This window comes from Corvus moneduloides, chromosome 6, assembly GCF_009650955.1.
Source record: "Corvus moneduloides isolate bCorMon1 chromosome 6, bCorMon1.pri, whole genome shotgun sequence".
Classification (NCBI taxonomy): Eukaryota; Metazoa; Chordata; class Aves; order Passeriformes; family Corvidae; genus Corvus; species Corvus moneduloides.
The window spans coordinates 37,646,024-37,669,692 of record NC_045481.1 but is presented as its reverse complement, the minus strand read 5'-3'; the positions used below and the strand labels follow the sequence as shown (position 1 = coordinate 37,669,692).

At 41.9% G+C, this 23,669-nt stretch overlaps 1 protein-coding gene across 3 annotated transcripts in view; it reads right to left on the bottom strand.

Annotated features, from left to right (window-relative positions):
* Window positions 1–2,809: 2,809 nt before the first annotated feature.
* RPAP1 (RNA polymerase II associated protein 1) overlaps window positions 2,810–23,669 on the bottom strand; it is a 39,107-nt gene continuing 18,247 nt past the window's right edge. For all 3 annotated transcript variants that reach the window (XM_032112152.1, XM_032112153.1, XM_032112154.1), the window contains exons 12-25: window positions 21,962–22,144; window positions 20,118–20,252; window positions 19,760–19,939; window positions 17,608–17,765; window positions 16,108–16,278; window positions 15,143–15,344; window positions 13,125–13,234; window positions 11,066–11,261; window positions 9,998–10,147; window positions 9,423–9,565; window positions 7,411–8,215; window positions 6,487–6,663; window positions 5,754–5,810; window positions 2,810–4,997 (exon numbers count right to left, since the gene is read on the bottom strand). In XM_032112152.1, coding sequence (XP_031968043.1) covers window positions 4,842–4,997; window positions 5,754–5,810; window positions 6,487–6,663; window positions 7,411–8,215; window positions 9,423–9,565; window positions 9,998–10,147; window positions 11,066–11,261; window positions 13,125–13,234; window positions 15,143–15,344; window positions 16,108–16,278; window positions 17,608–17,765; window positions 19,760–19,939; window positions 20,118–20,252; window positions 21,962–22,144 — 2,823 coding nt within the window. In that variant the 3' untranslated portion in view covers window positions 2,810–4,841. The remainder of the gene's footprint in view (window positions 4,998–5,753; window positions 5,811–6,486; window positions 6,664–7,410; window positions 8,216–9,422; window positions 9,566–9,997; window positions 10,148–11,065; window positions 11,262–13,124; window positions 13,235–15,142; window positions 15,345–16,107; window positions 16,279–17,607; window positions 17,766–19,759; window positions 19,940–20,117; window positions 20,253–21,961; window positions 22,145–23,669) is intronic.

Sequence of the window (23,669 nt, the reverse complement as noted above, 5' to 3'; positions counted from 1 at the left end):
GTATTTCTACATCACAGACCTGTTTTCGTTGTGGCCAGGACAAGCTGCTGCTTTGTAATGAGCAGTAACATCACTGCTCTGGTTTGTCATCCATCCATAGATCAGGGCAGGGCAATGCAGAGGGTGGGTGACTCAAGCCTTCTCCATATGCCTTAGACTGCATTCTAATGTCCATATACAGTACTTTCTGGGAATATTCATCACCCTGACTGGGCTTATGAGCTGGATGCTCAACAGACAGCAACATACTGCAGCTTAGAGGACATTCATCTGTCTCTGGAGCCACAGGTGTCTGCTGGTATGTGTCGATTACAGCCCACCTACAAATAAAGAACTGAACCTGAAGATGGGGCAAGTGTCACTCTGTCTAAAATATCCTCTGTTCACTTAACCTGCAAAGAGCTGCTGCTGGGGCCAGGGGTGGCTGGAGGCTCACAACACAGCTGGTGCAATGCCTGCTCCTTTAGCACAGTCCTCAGGTTGAGCTGGAGATCTTTATGCTGGGGCTGGCTAGAAGCCTAAACACAGCATTGCTGAGCTGTTTTGAGACTCAAGATTATAAAGGGACAGAGGGGAATGCACTGTGGCAAATTTACCTCTGCTTACAACCACCACTCACCATGCAAAACACAGCAGTTCTGTGAGCAGGGCTTCACAGCACATTCTCCATTAAAAGGGCAGGATGGAAGCCAGTTTTTAAAAACTAGGGCAAAGGCCAGTAAATTACCACAACGTTATTTAAACAAGGAACACCAGAAAGCCAGCTTTGTGAACGTAAAGCTTATGTGAGCTTCTGTAAGCTGAGGGGAATATACATGATTTGCCTCCCAAATATGATCATCAGCTGGAGGCAGCAGCACTTCATCAGTGAGAAGTTTCCAAAAACTTTGTAAAACTAGGAAGAAGCAAAAGCAATGATTAACACGCCTTTCTGCTCTTCTTTATGTCTGACACCAAAAGAAACGTGTTTGTCTGACCCACAGTATATTTATACATCCCCATCTTATGGCTTGCTCTGTCCATGACTTCATCAGCAAAAGGTGTTAAGGGTTTGCCTGGCATTAAGTGGCCAGACAGAATGCATTAGTCTAGAAATGGATTATTAAATTCCACTGTCAAACTGAAGTAGTCAATAAATACAGTGGAATTAGAGTCCTTCAATTATATAATGCTCTGTGTGAACTGTTAAAAAGTTCCCATACAGTATGATTTCAGTCCTGTTTTGATTTCTTCCTTGCCTAACCCTTTACTTTCTTTGGTCAGGTCTTATCCTACCTCAGTGTGTAGTACTGCCAGCTACTGAGTTGCCTACATCTTTTTGGGAACCGCCCCTACTCAGCAAAGTGAGCCAAGTCACCACATTTGGATTCTAAACTCCAGGACTTCAAACCACTCATGCAGTTGAGGGATCACAAATCAACTCCATTTCTTCCAGGCAGAAAAGAGTGAGCTTCCAAGCTGATGGAAGAGCTCTCTGTTCCCTTTCAAAATGGAAAGGAAAATTCAGTAGAATGCCATCAAAGTCATAGGATGCAAAACTGTGACAGCCCCACCCTCTCACCTGCCTACTCAACAGCAATGCTAAAAGGATTATCTTCAACTCATCTTCAGTCCAATCAACCATTTGTTTTTAAAACCACATTGCTCCTGCCTTTCAGCACAGTCCATGCTAAATTTGTATCAACAGAGATCCCACTGTTATTCACATGGGACATCATCAGTAACTTGGATGAAAGCAAGCATATTCTAGCCACAAAGGACCAGAAGATGGGGTGCTCTTTTTAAGAATTAAAAGACAGGCAGGAATTGTTGTAGCTGGTTTTGTTGACTTCTGATGAGAGTTATCAGAAAACGTATGTTCTTCCGAGTTAGAATCCCTTCAACACCAGAAACCTATCTGAGGGTCTTATTTCAGCAGAATTATTTTCTTCTCAAAGAAATATTAAGGCTTCAGTAAGAAGTTAAGAAGTCACACCCACTTTTTTGGACAGTTTTAATTTTCTTCATCTCCTCACTTACCCTGACCAGGATTAAACTGGATTAACAGAATGGGCATGCTTTGGTCCTGCCTCAGACTGCATTCAGCTTAAATTTAAATCTTATGTTCAATGTACCATAATTTTTCAAAATTGCTCCTGCTGGCAAAACACTGTATGGTTCTTAGCAACCCATCAATAAAATATTTAGTCCTCCACACTTGCTTCAAAAGTATATGCAAAAATAAAAAATGCAGAAAATTCAAACGATGTATAAGGGTTGGTTAGTTTTTTGTTTGTTTTTTTTTCAGGTCCCAATAGCACTGAAGCTGAGAAATCTTGCATTTAAACTAGATAAAGCAATGCCCTCTAGCGTTCTGTGGAGGAATCCCATACAAGGCTGCCAAAAGCCTTAAAAAATTCATGTACCATCTCAAGTGACAGTCAACGTTTTGAAACCTTACAGCTCACACGCAGCATCCTTGGAATTTTCTACTTATGACTGTGGCCTGCAGAACTCCTTGGGATCCTTTCTTTTCCTTCCCTCCATTGGTGATACTTGCATCATAATTTCAAATACCATCTGTGGACAGTCTTCCCACCTGGGGCATGTGTCAAATCACATCACACCACCCTGCACCTTCCCACACAGCATTTGGTACCCTGTATTACTGACCCATCACACAAGCAGGCTGTTATTTTTGGCTTGAGGAGCTTTCTTACAGAGCTCCAAAATTTAGTAGATTTCTTTAAGGTGGCAGCTGTTCCAAGATATTGATAAACTGCAAACAGAACTACGCAAATACAAGAAAGACTCAAAGGACAGCATTCTCATAGTTCAAAAAAACTCCTGCAGAACTATCAAAATATTTATTTACATCCTGTACACATTACAAAACTCAACTTTGCATCCCACAAAGGATTGGAAGAGATTTTATAAGTAGAGGTCTGAAAAGCAAAACGTAAAGTCCTTGATGAAGGCTGCTCTTAAATGGCCAGCTAGGAGTCCTTAAATTTTACTATCCATTGCTCTTGAAAGACAACTGCTGGGCTCTCACTATCTAGACAAATTAAAACTTGAATGACTTTGATGAAATTTTTAATCACATCAAATACTTTTAAAATAATTAGCAACAATAAAAAAATCCTGTTAGACTACTGTGCTTTTGTTATTTTGCATGCCATTGATCTGCTGCAGACAGAAACCAGAGATCAAAAGGGAAGGAAAAAAAAAGAGATTGGAAGGAAACACCAGTTCTGCCCACGTCCTCTCTGAAATAAAGGGGGAAAAAGATGAAACTGACTATTTTTTGGCAACCTAAGGGGACTGGTACACTTAGAAAACTGCCAATACAAAGACAGCATCAGCCACAAATGCCCTAAGCCCTATGTGATTGTGCGGGCATTTGAGGGGGCAGCAACACTTGACTGTCAGGTGAAAGAAAGATACTGTATTACGGTTGGACACAAGGTCTTTTCTTCTCCTAACTAAATGATTTCTTTGATGCTATTAAGTTGCTGTCTGGAATTTGTTTCTTGTCTGAACAATTTCAGTAATTACAAGTAGGCCTATTAACAGTGATTCACACTCCTGTTGGGACATTCACTGGAGCAAGGCTAATACAGGCGCGGTCTCTTCAGAGGGAAGCTAGCTTGGCCTGCTTGACAGGTAAAGACAGGGGCTTAGGTCTTCAGACCAGGCATCACCCTGCGCCTTCCAGAGGCATTTATTCATAAGAACAAAACATCAGAAATTTCTTTAAAAAGTTTTGTTCATGAAAGTCAATTTCTCCAAACAAAAGCCTGCCAGAGTGACCACACAAAAATTACTGGATATAAAGAAAACATCCGGTGAGATCATACACCTAGAGTAAATTCTGGGCTTGATGTGATGAGCCTTTTAGGCGCCTATATTTGCAGCCCTTGTGTCTGAGGCTGCAATTCAGAATTTGGATATAGAAGTGGAATCAAATTAGACATTTTAAAAATTATGTTTGAGCTAGGAAACTCCACTTCCAAATTGAAATTGCATTCTCCTGAGAGGGCAACCAATACATACTCTAGCTAAACAAGCAGATACTTTTTTTTTTTCTCTAATGAGGGGTGGTTACTGCCAAGCATTCTGGCCTGCAAAGAAATTATTTTTGATCTTGTTATACATGTAACCAAATTAAGGGAGAAAAGAAAGCAGTTTAGAGACCATCCAAAAGACAGCCAAGAGAGGATATTCACTATTTGTACCTCTGCACTAGGAACTCGTATTTCTTAGAGGTCTGATACAATACATCTGTGTTACTGAGTGTATGCACAGAACACCATCTTTCAGAAACTTCTTGTATGTATGCTTATACATAAAAAAAAAAGACTCTCAGGATCAGATTCCTCCCTGTTGCACCGTCATTCTATTTGCAGGGTACAGTGTGAGGAAAGGACCATTCAAAATCCAAGGTACAAAAAAAGCAATGGAAGGATCTGGGGAAAACAGACACTATCTGGAGAACCCAGTTTCCAGCCTGACTGACCAAAACAACTTTTACACTTCCTTCAGTTTATTCAACAGTCCAGTGCCTTGCAGACACATTCTCACCTTCCCTGGGAAGAAGCAGAACAACTTGAAGGAGAATGAAGGAAAATGCTCCAGCATCCATCACAGAGAGGCCACACACACACATGCTGTCATATCTTGACAACCTGTCTGTTGTTCTGCAGGGCTGGGAGCATTCTACTAGTGCTTCACTAGGCAAAGATGCCAAGAATGTCCAGGTAAGACATAAAATCATCTGAACTGCAAGTAGTTTCATCAGTGAAGTATAAATTGAGCTCTTCCATTCTTCACCTTGGCCCTCTTCTTGCACAAGCGCTCTGCTATGAGTCTACTGCTGGTGCATTCTCCATAATTTCCTTCTGTGTCACTATCTGGAGGTACTTCAGTCGCATGGGAGGGAGCTGCTCATAAAGGTCAAATCCCAAAGGACTCTCTGCATTCAGTAGTCTGTAGTACAGCAGGTGCTTTTTCAAGTTCTGAAGAAAGAAACAGAAAGGTATCCAATCTTTTCCACTGTCTCAAACACAACACAGCAAATCTGCAAATAGTACAATTCCATCATGCCCATGATATTTAATCATATCATCTTCAATAGAAGAGCTATAAAAGGCAAATTTCTTCCAGTAAAATTCACCTTTTTTGGCATGAGAATTCCTCTTCTAAACACAACTCCATTGTCTCCTCAACAGCCCCTCACAAGGACTTCTTGCCAGAAACCCAAGTGGATTTTTGAGTGTGATCTAATAATTTACCCTGGACACTAATCACCCAGGGCCAAATGATCCAGCTCTGTCCCACAAAGGATAGATCTTGGCAAGCTCCTTGAAAAAAAGAGAAACCTTACATCTGTCCTGTTCTTTTCAGGGGTAGCATTCAACTAAGATTTAAGACAGATCACTGCTAGCCACCTATTCATAACTGTGCTATAATCATTCCTCTAGTATCGCTAGCTATCCAGATATAATGCTGCTTGGACAAGAGGCATGGACAACACAGTACAGGAGATTCATCTAGGTTCCAACGGGCTCAGTGTTCTGAGGTCAATTACTACAAGAACTGGTTAAGTGTATTTATAATTATTGCAGGCCAAAATCCTACTGCTAATCTCCTCTCATTCTCAAATTAGCAAGGTAATTAAACACAAATTTCAAAAGCCAAATGTAAGTCTGTAAAACCACCATGTATGGAAAACTTAATTCCCAGAGACACAAACTGAATCTTACAAATCCTACCTCATCCACCAACAGCCATGTCTTCCGCAGCATGCTTTTCCGAGCAGCATCTGTCTCCTGGGAACAAAACACGTACTTTCCTTAATATGGTGCAGTAATACCTTTGCCCAGGGGCATACAGCACTCCAGGATGATTTGTTCATTATAATGATGACCAGCTTGTTCCAGCAGAAAGTGCTTGAGATGTCTTATCACTTAAATCCTGCCTCTCTGCTCCTTTCCCTGATCTGAATGTCAGCTGACTTCTCAACCTCCAGGTAGAACTACAGATCAGATGTGAAGTGTTGTTAGCACAACTATTCACTGATAGAGGCCCCAAGGCCATAGAGAGGCTTCTGCTTGGTTACTCAAGCAAAGTCAAAGAAAAAAGTCCTTTGCACCTTAAGATTGCTACGGCAGAGGCCAAATCTGTTACGAGCTCTCTCTGCCTGATCACCTTCCTTATGCTTTCTGTTTATTCTTCCCCCCACACCACAGAACGCATAATTGCTGACCTCCAAGATTTCAGTAGAACTGGCTACCATTAATGCAAGTGCTTTAGGGTATAATGAACAAAAGCTGCTGCCTCATATGTGGGTTCTCAAGCAGCTGACCAGTCCTCAATGCATTTGCTTACAATTTTTGTTTTCAAGTCCCAAAGGTCAGTGATTCATCAGAACCCACACTGGATGCACAGGGAGAGCAGATGCAGAACCCAGACTGCAGCCCTGAAGCTCTGCTATCCATTACCCACCTGCGCTGTGCTTTCTTGGGAGAAAATAAAACTGTTCACATGAGCCACAGCCACCACGTACAGAACAGGGCACCAGGTGTGGCGCAGCGCACCAGTGACCAGCGTTCGGAAGTAGAGTCGCAGGAGGTTCAGGTTATCCTCAGGAGGGGAAGTGTAGCGCTCAAGAGGCACAGGAAACTGCAACAAACCCATCCAGAGGCAACATTACAACTTTTGTCAGGGTCTAAGCAGTGAGAGGAAGTTCATGACTTCTAGGGTGCCCTTCCTTGTGCATGCCCACCTATACAACGCGATGTACCCCACTGGCATGAATCGCATTTGCAGCAGAGCTGCTATGGCCCACCCGGACTGATGCGACCTGCCTTGACGAAGTGTTTGTCAGGACCTCTTCAGCTTCATGGAGAGATGTTTTACTGGTCCTACCACTGCAGCTGATTTTCGGCACAGATGAGCACATATAAAGTAAGAAGACAGGGTACTTCCGACAGCACCACTAAATTCTATCTCCTGTGCTCTGCTCACTCAAAAGAAACGCAGTCCTACACTTGACACACCAAATTTTCTTGCAGAGTTATTCAGCAGAGCACAACTCCAGTATATGTGGAAAGATCGTTGAGAGGAAAAATGACCATTTGTCTATGCATGGGCAAGGAAAAAGTTCCTACCAAGGTGTGAAAACACGTATATAAGGGAAAGGTAGCAGAACACGGGGTACGACCAGCCCTTCAAACACACAACCTATAAATTAAAAGGTTCTCAATGGTTAGACCAAGCAAGGTTTGGGACAGTTTCCACTGAAGGCTGAGCTATTTCACAGCTCCTGCCCTCCACATATACACACAAATCAAAGTTGGAGAATCACAAGCAAGAGCCCAGTGAGCCAGAAATACGTAGTGACAGGCAATTACCATAAGCTAGGATTACCTGCTGTAACGGCACTCCCAGCGCCCGCAGGACATTTGTGTGCTCCCCAAAAACAGAGAGACGCAGATGAACACTGAAACACTTCTGTAGAGGTAGAAGAACAAAGACTCCAAAGAGTGGATCTCCGAAGGAGACACCCTCAAATTGCTCCAGGAGACTTATATAGAGATCGTGGAAGGATGCCAAACCAGGGAGAGGAGCATCCAAGTTCAGGGAGTCCAGGGCCTTGGGTTGGCAATACACAGAGAGAAGGGCAGCTGTGTAGCGGTGGATAGGTGCTTCTAGAAAGAGGTCACTGCCTGTGAGGAAGACACACATGAGCCGTGCAAGTTTGGCAGCAGTCGGGATGCTCTGAAGGATTTTAGATCGCCAGGTTTCCAGCAACAAGACCCACTGCAGGTTCAAGGTCACAGTGTTGATGAGATCACGTGGGAGAGAGTTCAGTATAGTCCCACGTGTCTCTGCATTAGTCACTTTGTTGTAGAGGCTGATAAGTGGAAAGAATGGCCAGTCCGAAGGCAGGATGGGCCCTTTGGCCTCAGGAAGCAGCATTGACTGGATGAGGTAATTCCGCCCTTGGTAGGACGCCTGAGAACGTATAAGGGCGGGCTGCAAGTGGGCAAAGTGAGAGAGGTAGCAGGAACGAATGGAAGGCAGATTCTGGTATGATTCTCTCAGTAGGGCACCACGAGTAACCTTTGGAACAAATGCTGCTGCAGAGCCAGGCTGTGCCAGTTTGGCACTGGTGCCTAGATGCAGAATATCAGAGAAGTCAGCTGCTTCTGGCCCTCCAGCTTTCCCTTCACTGTAATGTAAAGACAACAAACAGTTTAAGAAACAAATGAACAAACAAAAACCTGAAATGCCAAACAAACAACACACCACATAAATTCATCTCTACAGTCTTCCTGGAACAGGAGGAGTAGTATATGCAGATCACTCAGCACTTTCTACATCATCAAGCTATTCTAATACAGAAAGCCTGTAAAGCATCAGCTACCTTGGCATTTACAGGGAATTCAGAGAACCACATTTGGAGTCAACAACACAGGCTGTGCCATGAAAACTCTCCACACAATGCCAGTCTAGTGTGAAGGCTGAAACCCCCTGTCCAGAGAGGCAGCCTACTTACCAACACAGACAGGAGAGTGCTGAGACTAAATACTGCATTTCAGATAAGGCCTACACGAACCACTAAGACAATGCTCAAAACAGTAGCTTTGCAGCTGGCAGTGGCAAGGTCAGGGGAACCATACGAACTGACAGAAACTGTGCATGTGAAAGGTGTTTGTCAAATCCATATGCCACAATCTCAGACCAAAGACTCCCCATTTTGTTGACCCAAAAAGAAGAACAAAACACCACCACACAAACAAATCCACAAACAAATTTTCCTTCTTTCTGAAAAAACATAGTGTCTCCTTATAGCACCTTGGTTCAACCTCCTTCAGGGATACACCATGGCTAATTTCAAATAGATTGAAATGAACAAGATAAACTGCTACCATTTCTTGCCCAGATATGAGAGGATTCATATTTGAGATGCTCATGATTTCTTCCAGTGTAAGGTGGAAGACATGGCATTTGTCAAATCAGCAAATATTTGTGTAAGAACTTGAATAATAAGGGTCTGAGGAAGATTCATTAAGCTTTTCAGGCTATGACAAATTCTCATTTATTTTCTAGACTCACTACTCTCAGGATGGCAGATGCTAGGCCTTAGAGAGGATCAGTTCTATCAGGAATCACACAAGCCTTGTCACAGAGGAAATCAAAAGAAACTCATCACATTTCTCAACACCAGTACATCAGAGAAAAATATGCAACCACATTGCTTGCCCGATTAGAAGGCTCTGTGCCTGGAGAATATGCCAATGAGTAAGTGAAACTTAACCACAGGCCCTGTTACAGGCCAAAAATTATGACAAAATTGCAGTGCCAACGTGTTTTTTCTATTTTCCCCATGTCTTCCCACATATCAGACTAGAGAAAGGAAAAAATGCAAAGCTTACGGAAGAAACTCTGGATTAAAGGCAAGATCCAGTAGGACCTCGTGAGCCAGATGCTCACTCCCTGGCAACAGACGGCTTAGCAATGCCATGGCAACACAGTGATGAAGTGAGGCATGCTGGGTGTAATCCGGACAAGTGCCTGCCTGCACAGGAAACAAAACAACATATAAAAGCACTGTATCATTTGTCAACAAGACATTCAGCAAGGACAGGAGGGTCAAACAAGACACAGATCTCACTGGAAAGTGAAAGACTGAGGCAGACTGCAAGAGCTGTCAGCATTTGTACCAAGAGATATTTCTGCTTCCCCTGACTGCCTTAGATAGTCGACAATTTTTTAGCAACACGCTTGAAAACTTTGTTCCTACTCTATCCCAAAGAAAGGCAAAAGCAGATTTTTTCATCCAAAGTATTTTGGAACTAAATCCCCACATCAGTAACTGGAAAGACATTATTTGCTAATGGGGCACAAAAGTCAGCAGAAGAGTCACCAGACCTAACTCAGATACAAGAAAGACAGCTGCCAGTGAAGTCAATTCCTCAGGGGAAAGAAATGAAAGGACTAATAAGGATACCATTCTCCGAGCCAACGCTAACACAAAGTACTGCAGGTGATATTCATGGCGTAAGATCCACGCAGATGAGGAAGTCACAGAGGGAAGTCCAGTCTGCCAGCTCTGATGCAGATAATTCTTCAAGCCTCTGAAACCCAGCACAGAGCTGTACTGTAAAGGAATCACAAGTGGAGAAAAATAGTATTAGGACAGTTTGTGTTTGGAAGAAAGCAAAACACAGCCTTCTCCAAGGCCCACCCCCTACCTCCTCCCATGAGAGAATTCCTGTTGGCTACTCCAAAAGGCATATTTAAAAACAGCCTTATAAATATCTGCTTTTCTGCCTCAGGGCTCACCTGCAGCCATCATGATCATCCCCATCACAGATAACCGACAGTCACTGCCTACATTTTCCATAGTGCTTTGTAAGGCAGAAACCTGGCCAGTGGCTTAAAGTGTTTCTCCCTCATCTGGCCAGATATTTCCATCAGTAGCCAATCAGCTAATTCAACATGAGGTGAAACAGGAAGGCTTTGAGAAAGTTCATGCTAGGTATTCCATCTTTCAAGGGCTCAGCCATTTGCTCTTTAGGGTCTGCAATCTTCCATAACTCACTTATTCTAAAAATTCAGAACAAACCGAAGTAGGAAGGACCCTCTTCTGTAGCACTCATTCTCTTCTTTAATATTACACCATTTTTCTCTGTTATATATGCTTCAACTATGCTTTCCCTCCACTGACACTCAAGTTTTATATTTTGCTCAAACAACAGTTATTCAACTCTTCTCAACATTCTTTATAAATCCATCCTTTAAGCATCATCTGCTCTGTAATTCCAGCTTCCTGGTGCCAACTGCATATTGCAATTCAAAGACAAGATATTTTTCTGATCTTCATCCCACTTGTTCTGTAAGTGGGGCTGTTTCTCTCTATAATACTTTAATATTTTTAAAATAAAAATGCACAACAATTTGCTTTTAACAGTCCTTCTAACATCTCTTTGATGCCTGGGCAGGTACAAATACTAACCTCACTCACAAGTATTATCATCATTTACCTAGAATTTATAGTGAAAAAGTCTATTCTCACCTTGCTGGTCAGGCCTTTGTGAATGTGAGTGATGTTATTGATGAGAAACAGGAGGGCAGTGAGGAAGGGGAAAGGTGACTTCGAGCCAACCAGGCTCAAAGGAGGTTTGCCTCCAGTGCAACTCAGAGATGCAATGCTGACGACAGATTCTGGTGCTGGGGAACAGGACAGAGGGTTGCACAAAGCAGAACATGGCCTGTGTGAACAAATAAACAGAGAGGAGTTAGGTCAAAAGCATTCACACTGCTGAGGAATTATCTTGTTGAAACATTGCTATCTATCTGAACTGTACCACACATTGCAGTAAAATGGAAGCCCTGAAGACAGTGAAAGCAAAAAGCCAGTGTCACAGCTGGTACACTAAGCACTACTGCCATACGCGCTAATGCCAGCGAGCTGTCAGGAACTCTTCTCTTCAGCTGAATTGGTCATGATGAGCAGAAATACTGATGCAGTGACGCATCTCTGATGTCAAATACTTGAAAGCATTGGATGTTTGATTTCTAAAAAATACGCCTTTCCCCACATACATACACACACCAGACTAATAGGGCTGCCCAGCCACTCAAGACATTTCGATAATAAACTTGTAGGCAAAGCCAAAAAGCCAGATTATATCTAAAATTGACATTGCAAAAATGCTGCCCTTCATGTACTACTGAAATGATTTTTAAATTGTATTCAGAAAGAACCTAGCTTTAATGTACACATGAACACGACTGTGCAAATCACTCTTGGTGCGTGTGTTCTCTGCAGGTGGAACTACAAATTCCCACACCAGCAGTGCTTGCGGGGCCCACAGTAGATACATAATGTCTGTACAGGTAAGACCACCACAAGGAAAAGTGACCACAAGCAAGTTGCTCACTGGTAATGGGGTAATAGGGCAAACCCTGTCAAAGATCCATATCACTACTCTATGGGAGAAAAGTAATTGCTTAAATGCATTGCTCTTTCTACCACTGGTATTACATGTACGAGATGCATAAACACATGTGGGGCTCATGAAGCACCCTGAACTCCTGGACCTAAACTGCCCAGAAAGTTTAGACAAAATAGCAAAAATATTAGAGCAGAGATTAGCTGACCATGGTTTTTACCAGCCAGTGTTAAGAACAGCCTGGGAGAATTCTTGCTGATGAGCTTTTATAGCCTGACCAAATCCATTGTTTTCAGACCTCAAGGACAGACAGAGAAGGCTCAAATGAGTGCTCTTGTGTTGGAAGCTTTGGTGCCAAAGATTCAGATCTCAGTTTCAGTCATGAAAGAACATGGGCTAAACTGGTGACCATTCAAATACCACTTGAAACCAAAAATTTCAAGTGCCCTTTGTATCAGATGTTCTTAGAGGCAGATGGATGCCTCCCTGACTGTAAGTTAGGCCTTTTAGAATCCCCACTCCAGAAGATTAATCACAACCTAGTAAGGAGGCTCCCTCTACAGCAGAAAGACAGAATATCTGCAGTTCTTAACTGTTCCCAGAGCCAGAGCTTATGTTATCCAAATGTCTGCAAGAACAGTTTGGTATCTGTTCTTGCACTTCTCTGCAGGGGTTTTCACAGCCCTAATGAAGCTCTGCAGGAGCTTAAAGATGTGAATCTAGTTACATTCCTTTATATAAGCAGCACCACACAGAGCACATAAACAGTACATGCACACACACACTCACCTCATCATGTAAGAGGGACTCAACTAATGTTAGTCGTGTTGCTTATTTTTTTTTTTAGACCGGTGAAACCAAAGAAGAATCAAAGCCAAGAGTGATTAAAATAATCTGAAATTGATATGAAAACCCCAGCTACAAGGTAAAGCAGAGATGCAGCAGCACCAGGAGAAAAGGAGGAGATGCAGAACCTCTGCAGCCATCATGCCTTTTCTTTAAGGGGGGAGAGGACAAAGCAGGGTGTAGACAGAGCCTTACTCTACTCCAATTCCCATATGTGGGGCACATTGCACAGGGAGAAGAAGAGGGAGGGGGGAGAGCTGTAACACAGTACAGTATAGAAATGGGGCTCCCTTAGCTTCTGACAACAACATCTTAGCAGGGGAATGGTTTTACCTGAGCAAGTCCCACATGCTGTCTATGGCTGGCTGGCTGAGAAGGGGCTGCAGCACCTCTGATGTCAAACGTTCCAGTTCCTCTAAGCAGTCAATTGGATTGACTGATGGCTGTAAAAGACATGAAGAATGACAGAAAAAGAGAGTGAATGACCACAGCATCCAGTGATAGCAAAAAGACAGACTGATTTATTTGCTTCCTCTGTGTTTATTATCTTTTTGCCAGACCCCATCACGTACATAGTGGTACTGCTCTAGGTTAGAGCTGGCCTCACTGCTCGTAGTGTGGAAGCTGACAGCTGGCACCTCAAGGTGTTCTCACACTCAAATATTAAAACGCATGCCAGAGATTCTTAATTGGTTGGAAGCAAGATACGGGATCCCTGGAATCAAGATTCCCCCTAAATGAAAACTTGGCTAAACCCCCTCCCCATACCATCTACATGTTTCTATTTAAATTGAAGATGACACAAAGGTGATCAAAACTACCTTGAGAAAGCTGAGTGGCACCACAAGGGTCTCCAAAAACAGTAAAAAAAATTTTTTAAAAAATCAGCTGCATAAAGTGTGATTGACCTACCCACCAAAGCATGACTGTGGATGAACACTGCACAGAGGAGGAACTGTGGCTTTTAGAGAATCATTCAAATTCTTTTGGCCCTAGTAAGCAATATTCCAGGTTGAAGGAACATGCTGGCAAATTTTAACACCACATGCTTTGGGATACAGAAATACTCATTTCTATTACATAAAATATGATTTTCCCCAGGTGAAATCCACCTCCAGAAATCAGTAAAACCTTTGTGAAGGTGTTAACCTTAGTTTTTAATAGTCTAACAAAAATATTCCAAGAAGGTCCCAGTATACACTAATCTAATCACTATACAAGTTAATTTTTTTTGCACTAATCTATTCAAACATGCTATGTACAATTTTTTTTTAATCATCTAACCACAGGTAGATGACTGAACTTCTTTTTAAGTGGAAACTAAAAAACCCAGCACAATTCAAGAACTCAAGAAATTGTTTCCTCAGTCACTCTTCTGGGATATCTGTAAAGGTTAAAAATGAGCATTAACCTCTTGGCTGTCCTGGTTCTCTAATGCTCAGGACATAATCACAGTATGTGAAAGGTACACCAACCTTTGGGGCACTGAAGACATCTTTGAGAGATACTGGCAGTTTCCACCCCAGCCATAGCTAATAAACTCAGTTGCTTTTGGCAAGTTTCAGAGGAGTTGCACAAGTGTGAATAACTACAGCCATTAAATTACCCCAACACCTTCAACACAGCTCTCCCAAGTTGGAACTCAGACATGTCAGTTGGGCAGTAAAGAGGAAAATTGCATTTATCCTTAGAACATGAATCTTTAAGGTAGCTAAAATGTAAGACATTATTCTTCAACAGCATCACACCGATGTGTCACCTTCAGAAAACTCACTTTAAAAGATGATCACATACTACAGCTGTGTGTTACAGAATCTGACCTTGAATGTCAGTGAGGCAACAAATAAATTTATCTTTATTATTTCCTATCCAAAGTTCATACGGCATGACCCTTAATGCTCAATCTTCCACCCAGATGATTGCAGTGTAGGTGTCCACATGTAAGCTCTCAGACCAAAGCAAATGCAAAAATGCATGACTTGATTTATCCCACTAGGAAAAAGGACTGCCAAATTAAATTAGGTTGTATTTGCTTCATGCTTTGGATCTCTGTGGTAAATCAGAACAATCATGGCACTACCACATACCTTGATTGAGACTCTGATCGCAAAGGATGAAAGGACAAAAAAGGAAGACAGGTATTTGGCACTGCTAACATATAGGGTCAGCAGACTTATGTAACCCTGAATGTCATGCAGCCTAGATATGAGCTGTGGTAAACAAAATCATTGCTCGGCTAGATGCCTCAATATCGGTCTTTTTCAGCACTGCCTGTAAGTTCAAGTTTTCAGAGGTAATACACAAGCTGATGCTGGTGAGATGAGAAGACAACCTGTATTTTCAGGCCTTACCTGCTGGCTGTAAGCACTGTAATAAACTCCCAAGAAGATCACACAAGTTGTGGTCAGAGGCTGGAGAGTTTGCCAAGCTTCTATCTGGGATATCTCCTGAAGGATTTTTTTCAGACTTGTCTCAAGGAAGGGCTGTAAGCCTGACACTTGATTCCATGCTACTGGAGGAGGTGGAATAGGTTCACTATCTTCTGAGTTATTGCTGAAACACAATGGAAGAATGACATAGGATAGCAAATAAATGTCAAACAACTGTCTCTCTATCAATATTAATAGAAAGATGTAGTCTGGAAAATTATATCCAACAGCTTAAATAGGGGGGAAATGTCTTTCCATAATCCCACAACCCAGACTAAATAATTTAGGCAGAAAGGATAAATGTAGAAAGTACTTACAAAAGCTGAAGAGTCTTGTGCATTACTCTGCCCTGAGCCATGCTCTAGCTTTACCAAAAATGCTATCTCAGTACTCAGCTTTAGTTAAAGAGTTTATTGCTTTCCACCAGAAAAAGTACCTGTGTCTGCAGCAAATCCTACTGCTTCAATGTCTATCAAAACAAATCACTTCTTAATCCTGATCCATCTTAGCTTCTACAGAGAGGTTCTTTCCTCCAAACCTCAGGGCATTTACTTTCTTTACTCCCAAGAGAAAATCAAAGCAGCTTCCTAGCTCCCTTCAGCAGGGCATTTGGCTAACAGCACCCTTTCTGCCCTTTCTAGCTTCATGTGGATTTTGACTCCTGCCTCTGGCCAGGCCAGCAGGCATACAGCTGTCAGACTAGACACTACTTCTGAGCTTGTGTCAGAGGGAATACACCCCACCATGCAGGGGCTCACATGTGAGACAGTAAATGATTCCAAATGAGGGGTGGGGGAAAAAGGTGACAGCCAGGTCTCCAAACCAAAGAAAGGAAAGACAGGATGCCAACAACTGAGGTGCACAGAATGGTGACAGAGAGCGCCTACCTGCTCAACTTGGCCTGCAGCTCTGCCGTGTAGCCTGCTGTTTGTGTCACATGTGTCAACAGAGTAACCACTGCCGCAGCTCGCTGCACAGACAACTCAACCACAGGGCTCTTCCTGCTGAGCAACTCCGGCAGGGACTGCAGTATCCTCACCAGCACAGGGTAGAGATCACTGTAGTATGAATTACAGAACACATACGGTTGGAAAGGGTCTCTGGAGATCATTTGTACCTCAATTCCCTGCTCAAGCCAGGTCAGCAAGAGCAAGATTGCCCAGGGATATGTCCAGTCAGATTTTGAATATCTGCAAGAACGGAGAGTTCAGTATTTTGCTGTGCAGCAATGCTCCAGTGTTTGATCACTTTTACAGTAAAGTTAGTAAAGATTACAGTAAAAACACTTCAGTGGAATTTCCTGTATTTCCATTTGCGCCCATTGGTTCTTCACTTTCCACTGGCAGAATCTGGCTCTATCTTCTTTACACTCTCAAATCATTTATTTATAAAGATTGCTAAAATGTGATTATGAGAACCATCACCACCACCACCACAATAACAAAATTAAACCGACGCAGAAAAAAGATGACAAAGGAAGACTACTGCTATTCCAATTTCATCTGAATGGGACCTACCTAATACACTGCTTCCAAGCACTCTGATTATCTCTTGAAAAAACTACTTTTATTTTATTCTTGCTGGGGAGTAGTTCTCAGATTCTCAGTCACACTTATAATCTTGCAACTTTAAGGAATCTTTTGCTGTTTCTTTCCTCAACATTATTTACAGTGCTAAAATAGTATATACAGTTTTTACTCTTTTTAAATCATACACCAGATTGTGCCAAAGAAAACAAAACGCTGTTGTGGATGAGTATCTCCCTTCTGAAACCCAATACTGGCCTCCCTTTTACTCTACTTCAGAGCAACTCCATAGCCATCCCTCTTCTTCCAATTCAATGTAATTACACGAAGAAGATTTAATGCTTGAGCTAGGTCAGACTTACACCAGGGCAGACCTTGGCAGTCAAGCACAAGCACTTGTCCTGAACTGGAAGTCAATGTATCGTGCAGTTTGTCTGCACCAGTCTGCCCCACTCAGCATGGTGACTGCTGCCCACAGACTGCCCCTAGGTCAAGCAGATTCAGTCCTGCGTGCACTGCAAACCATGTGTTTTGACGTCATATAAGCATAGATTATTCACCCCTTCAAGGGGAAAAAGATGCAGCCCTAAAAAGCTACAGTGGTCTCCCACTGTAAAGGAGAAACAACAAAATAGCATTGCTTAAACACAGGAGATAGTGAACAACCAGAAAAAGGGAATACTCAGCATAAATACCTTTAGAAACCGAGTTTTACTGCAGGAGGCAAGAGAAGGTCAAGTAAGATACCCTGAAGGGGAATAGAGACTGAGCCTGGAGATGCCTCTCTTTGCCCCTTTGGAGCAGGATGACCATTATCTCTGTTGTGCCCTCCACCCCCACTTCTCCAGCTTTGAGCTGTACCTGTAGAGGTCGCAGGCCTGCCCATAGCCAGCAGCCACAGCCCACAGCCGGAAGGCTTCGGTGCTCAGCCTGATGGCTTCCTCCCTCGGCAGGAGCAGATCCACAGGGTCTTCAGCAATAAAGCGACTTAACCGACTCTTCATTTCAAATTTGTTAAGCTGTAAAACAAACAAAGCAAAAGAAAAGGATGAAGAACAAAAAAGACAAAGGGATAAGGGGCATCAGCTGCATGCACCATTACCTCATTGCTCTGACACACACAAAGAGCTGCAGATTTCAGTTCAGTTCATTCTGAACTCTTTCTTGCACCGCTCAAACCTGCTTTTATTTTGTGCAATCTCAAGGAGCAGACTACAAAGGATCACTAAATGGTCAATGGCTATTTAGAGAGAAGTATTCCTGGAAGGGATGCCTAGGGGTACCTAGTCCACTCCTAACACAAATCAACTACACCTAAATAATTTCTGATGGAGGTTTGTTTATCCCCCACACACTCTTGTTTTGGATGCTCTCTGCAGCATTTGACTGATTTTTTAAAAAAATATATGATTATCCTTCTTTAAATAGTCGTAAATACAACTCTCTTAGTCAAGATTACATGTAAAGATACACTTTGTGTAAAACGATGTCTACAAAAGTACTGAACTGATGCTGACATTCTTTTGGGGAGGCCACACTAGATGGGTTTCAGAGGTTCTACAACCTAAGTCTGTCTGTAATTCAGTGTTTATTTTATGCAGAGGGTACCTCCTGCCTATTACTTTCATAAGGTTATAGAATTTTGATGCCTTAGAAATGTTCTGAGGTTATTTTGGTATTCAATTAAGCATGACATGACTCATTTGCAGTTCTCTAGAAATAATTTTTATCCTCCCCTACATCTGGGTATTTTTACTTAACCATAAAAAAGAGCTTCACTTTCCTTCTCCCACACATACAAAAGCTTCTATGTCCTCTGTCTAAACAAATGAGGTAACAAGGTCTTTTTCACAGCACAAGGACATATTATAGGTAATTTAAATTTCAAATGCTTTAGAGACATCTTGTAGGGAAATCAATGCACACCAGCAAGAAAGCAAAGGAGATGATGAGTCAAAACTATAAATTCTGACACCTCTCCTACAGAACAGAGGACAAAGTCAAATTTACTTCCAGGAGGAAGATGGAAGAACTTTGTTGTTAGCTAAAATAAATTCCTACATTGATGGTTCTGATTTAGTTTTTTATGATTTTCCACTCCCACGTTTAAGTGCATGTAACAGAACATATGAGAGTGTAACAGCAGCAAAGCCTGAGTGTCAGGAACCTTCTAAGCAATTTTTGCATGCCTTGAAATACCTGGAGTACACAAAGCCTGAAGTAGAAAAACATCTGAATTTTACTCTGTTATGTTCCTAGCACCACTTACAGTCTTTAAATATCCCACTATCCATCATTATTCCCTATATTTTATAGCACAGGCTGGTGTTCTGTTGATACTAGCAATTTCCTGGATGTCAATTTGTTAGGTGCTGTTAACAATACCGAAGCAAAACCCTTAAGAAGTGCTCTTTGCACTGTAATGAGTGCTGCTCTTGGTAGATTTCATGCACTTATAGTATCAGCATGACAACCTATATGAGGGAATGCAATTATCTCTGAAGTGGAAAACCTGTCCAGAAGCTAAGAGGAGCTGAAAACACTGACAAATTATCTCAGAGTTAATTAATGTCAAATTAATGGCAGAAAAGTTCAACCAGGGTTGTAAAACAAAAGGATAGTTGATTATGTCCCTGGTTTATACAGTCTTATGCTGCCTATCACTGAAACATGGGAGAGTACAGAGCAGCACACATCAATGCATGCTCTAAACATCTGCTCCTGGTCAGTATTACCATGCTAGGCTCTGTGACTTTTGCATGAGTGCACTATGCAAACCATAAAAAAGCAGAGTAAAGCTTGACACAGTTCTTCTACCATTATTTAGGAGAAGCATCATTATCATGACGCTGTCAACAATTCCTTCAAAACACACTGATGCACCTTCCTCACACTGATTTCTTCAGCTTCAGCTCAGAGTCACCTCCAGTTAGTCTTCTGTCTTTACTTAGAAAGTAAGGCATAAGGAACAAAGGCCTTTGCAATCGGAAGAGCTCTTCCAAGAACCACTCACCAGCCTGGCTGTTGCATTTCGGCCTCCAGATGCCAACACCCTGATGAACTTCATAGCACTGGCGCAAGCAACTCCGTGGAGACTGGTAAGTAAAAACCCTGGTTCAGCCACTTTGGGATCCCACTGAGTAGGGAGAAATTCCCTGACAATGGTCTCAATCAACCGAGGACAGTCAAGCAGCTGGAGAGAAATGGAAGGGAGCACAAATAACTAAAGGTATGCAGTTATGCAGACATGCAGAAGACATGCAAAACAGACATGTTTGTCTGATCTCCGTGCCATAACTTCACCTGATCTTTCTTCCCCTTTCCAAACCTTTCTCTATCATTCCCAAGCTCCTATACAGTGGGAGATTTACCTGGCTGCACGCCTCAGAGGAGTGCCTTGCTATATGGATGAGGATGTGCAGTATATCCAGAACTACTGTTGGAACAGGTCGCACCACCTCTAGGATGTACCTCAGCCGGTGCTGGATCCGTGTTTTCAAAAGTCCCTGAAAGATGTTAAAAAAAAAAACAACCTATTATGCTCTAAACAAGTACTCTCTGCACTTCAGTTGCTGGAAGCCAAAAGCAGATTACATCTTCTGCAGAGACTGTTTTAAAATTAGCAGTCATGAAATAAATAAGTTTCTGTGGATTTGCAACTATGCTGGCAAATGAGCAAGAGTTATCTGAACTGAGCAGGAACAACTGAACTTCTGTTCTGAATCAGACCAATGGAGAGTTTGGATACTTGTGTTTCCCAGAGTATAAAACTCTAAATGACAGGGAAATAACTTTCCCTATAAAAGACTGTTAAAACCTACTGCTGGTGAAGAAGGTTCTCATGCTTCTGAATAATTCTGGCTAGACACCACCTCCAGCTAATGCAGCACTCCGTCTGATAGTACCTGTCATGTCAGAGGAAGTTGACAGAAACAGAGAACAGACAGGAATTCCTATTTTGCAGTAAGAAAAGAGATGCATAGGGATGATGTGATTTTTTTTTTATGATCAGCGGCGGTGCCAGGAAAAAATCATCAGTTTACGTAACAAACAGTGTGATGCATTCCTGGTTCTGGGAAAAGGCAAATCCATAATACCCGAGTTCGCATTACTGATACTTTTAAAAATTTGCAGCCAAGCAAGTTGTAACTCTAGGCCTGACCATGTTCAGCAGCTAGTTTAAATACTCCTTTTCCAACTGTGTGGAACAATTGGGTAGTAACAGCCATTAAGCAGGTGTGAAATGGAACTGCACAGTAATGGGAACAGAGGGGAATTTTATCTCAAATACCTTCTGAGCTCAGGCCACTTGGAACAAGCTGAACTATGCTGAACCATGCAACTGCTTACAGAATCACTAACTGATCTCCTGTCTATCTACAATTTTTTCGTTACATTTTTTAAAAAGTGCCCCACACCTAGCAGAACACATCTGAAATCATGAAGCCTCTAAACAAGACCAAATGCCCAAGTACAGGAATTAATTCACCCAGCGATGCTTTTAGACCACATGCCACTCAAACACAAGCTCAAGCACAAGGAATAAGTGATGTGATCACATATTTTAATGATTGCAGCAGGGTGCATTCGCTCCACCAAGGCTGAGTTTGAGATAACAAAGTTTGCTATTTTTAGATCTCATATCAAAAATATGGGATTAGGCTTAAAATGTGGGAGGAATTCCTTCTGAATGCTGTAAAACTCTTAATCTGAGAAATGCAAATATGACATTTAGGGAAATGGTAAGCAGCCACCTTATGTCAAATAAAAAAAGAGTATCACTGTACAAATCTGCTAGTTCTGAACTATCTAGCTGTAATATTCTTGTTTAACTTTAAGAAAGTGCATACAGACATTTTAATAACGGCTGGAACGTTTTCATTTTTAACCCAAGCAAATGAGCCTGAAAGTCATGTCTCTGTGCAGCCTTTCAGCAAGTCTTATCAGTGCGTTTGTTGCTGAACTCCCGAGAGGAAATTAAGAGATATTAATTACACTGAAATCCCACAAGTCAAGTCTCAACATTTTTAGAAACCGATAAAATTATCCTCCTGGTAATATATAGCAGAAACATAACAACCAAGAGCCAGGCATGAGTTCTAATTCTTGTTCAGAATGTTCTTGTCCAGCATGCACAGGAGGGTAGGTGTTTCAACAGCACACACTGCACTGTGCTGAGCCTACCTTCATAAAAAGAAACTAACTCTGTGCTTACCTTTACAACATCGTATCGGGCCACATCTGGGTCTGGCTTGTTTTCATCCTTTAATTTTTTATCTTGAGATTTCTCTGTTCCATTTAACTCTTCCTCTTCCTCCTCTTCTTCCTCCTCATTGTTAGGGACAAAGGGGAATGCAGCCATCCCTTGGTACCATGAGAAAGTCCAATCAAGATATTTCTATAGGGAATGTTGAAGCATATAAAATAAAATTCTCACAAAGAATAACAAAAAGACAAGGACAAAATCTTTTCGGGGATGCTTTTGAATATGGAATACTTTATTGATTCCCATATAATCCCAAGAAAATGTGAACACAATAAAAGGTATTCTAAACATGTACAAGTGGAATTCAGTGCTTTTTCAGGGAAATGATTTTAGCCTGACACACACAGACTTGGAACACCATTATAAAGAATTACCGCGATGTGAATTAAATTCACTACATAGATAACAGAAATTTAGTTTAGCTGGAAAAAAATTAAGATTATAAATAAGTAAATAAATAAATAAATAAACCAACCACCAAGGCTCTAGGCATTAAACTGAAATTTGGTATTTATTGGCTCTATTCCCATTTCTGAATCTGTGTGGAACTTAGGTCACAAGTAACACAGAAAGATCACGCAAAAATTCATATGATAAAATAAAGATTGCTTGGTGTATTTGTTCATGTTTGCTTCACTTTTGTTTGAACATCCCTCAGCTTAAGCAAATAGAAAGCCCTCTTTTTTTGTTCACAGCTAATGACAGTGTCAGGTACTCTCAAGTTCTATGGTAATAGTCCAACTACGATAATAGTTTCAATTCTTCAGAGGGGATTGCTCCCATAACAGACCTACTTCCCCCAAAATGTTTTAGAATATGAAAGACAGCCAAATCAAATGCTTGCACTGCTTAATAACTGCCATAATTTTCCATTTCCTGCACCCACAATCAGAAACAAATACCACATTAGTCAGAAAAGTAGTGGTAGACTTCAATTGCCAAGTACCAAGGAAGCACAAGCTATTATTAGACACTAAAAAAAACCCAAAAAAACCCCAACACAATAGTAACTAAAGATGGTGGGTGAATGGCATGGTCAGAAGAGGCCTAACTTGAGGGGGTGAAGCCATGAGTCTATCTGGAATACAGTTTGGGACTATAGTCTTCCTTCCACCAAGAGAAGGAAAAGAACTAAGATGAAGTAGATGGATCTTCAAAGGAAACAAAAAGAAAGTTGCTTCCTTCCCATAGCCATTGATGGATGAACAAAACTTTCAGACAGCACGATTTTTATGTGTGCCGATCTTCTGTGCTCATAGTGCAGATAAATCCTATTTGTCTTACAAATCCTGGAGCAGAAGGCCAGGCTTCCAACCCTGTCGCTTTCTCAGAGACCTTTTGAAACTCAGCAAAATAAGACTCTAGGAAGGACTCTATGAGTTAGAGAACATACTGACACAGCATTCAGAGTGCTGCTTCTGACAGCAAGAGTCAGCAAGCCCTGCTTACACAAAACATCACGCCATAAGCTTTGACCTGAAAAATCAGAGCACTGCCAACACTTACAAACCAGAGTAACACCAGAAGAGAGAAAAGTACGTTAAGAAGCTGATTCATAGTACTAATTACCTACAATGGGTGGGCAGGCCTCATGTAGCAGAACTTCATTAGGCTCATAGATAGAAGAGCAGCAAAATGTGGAGAAAGCTACCTACTG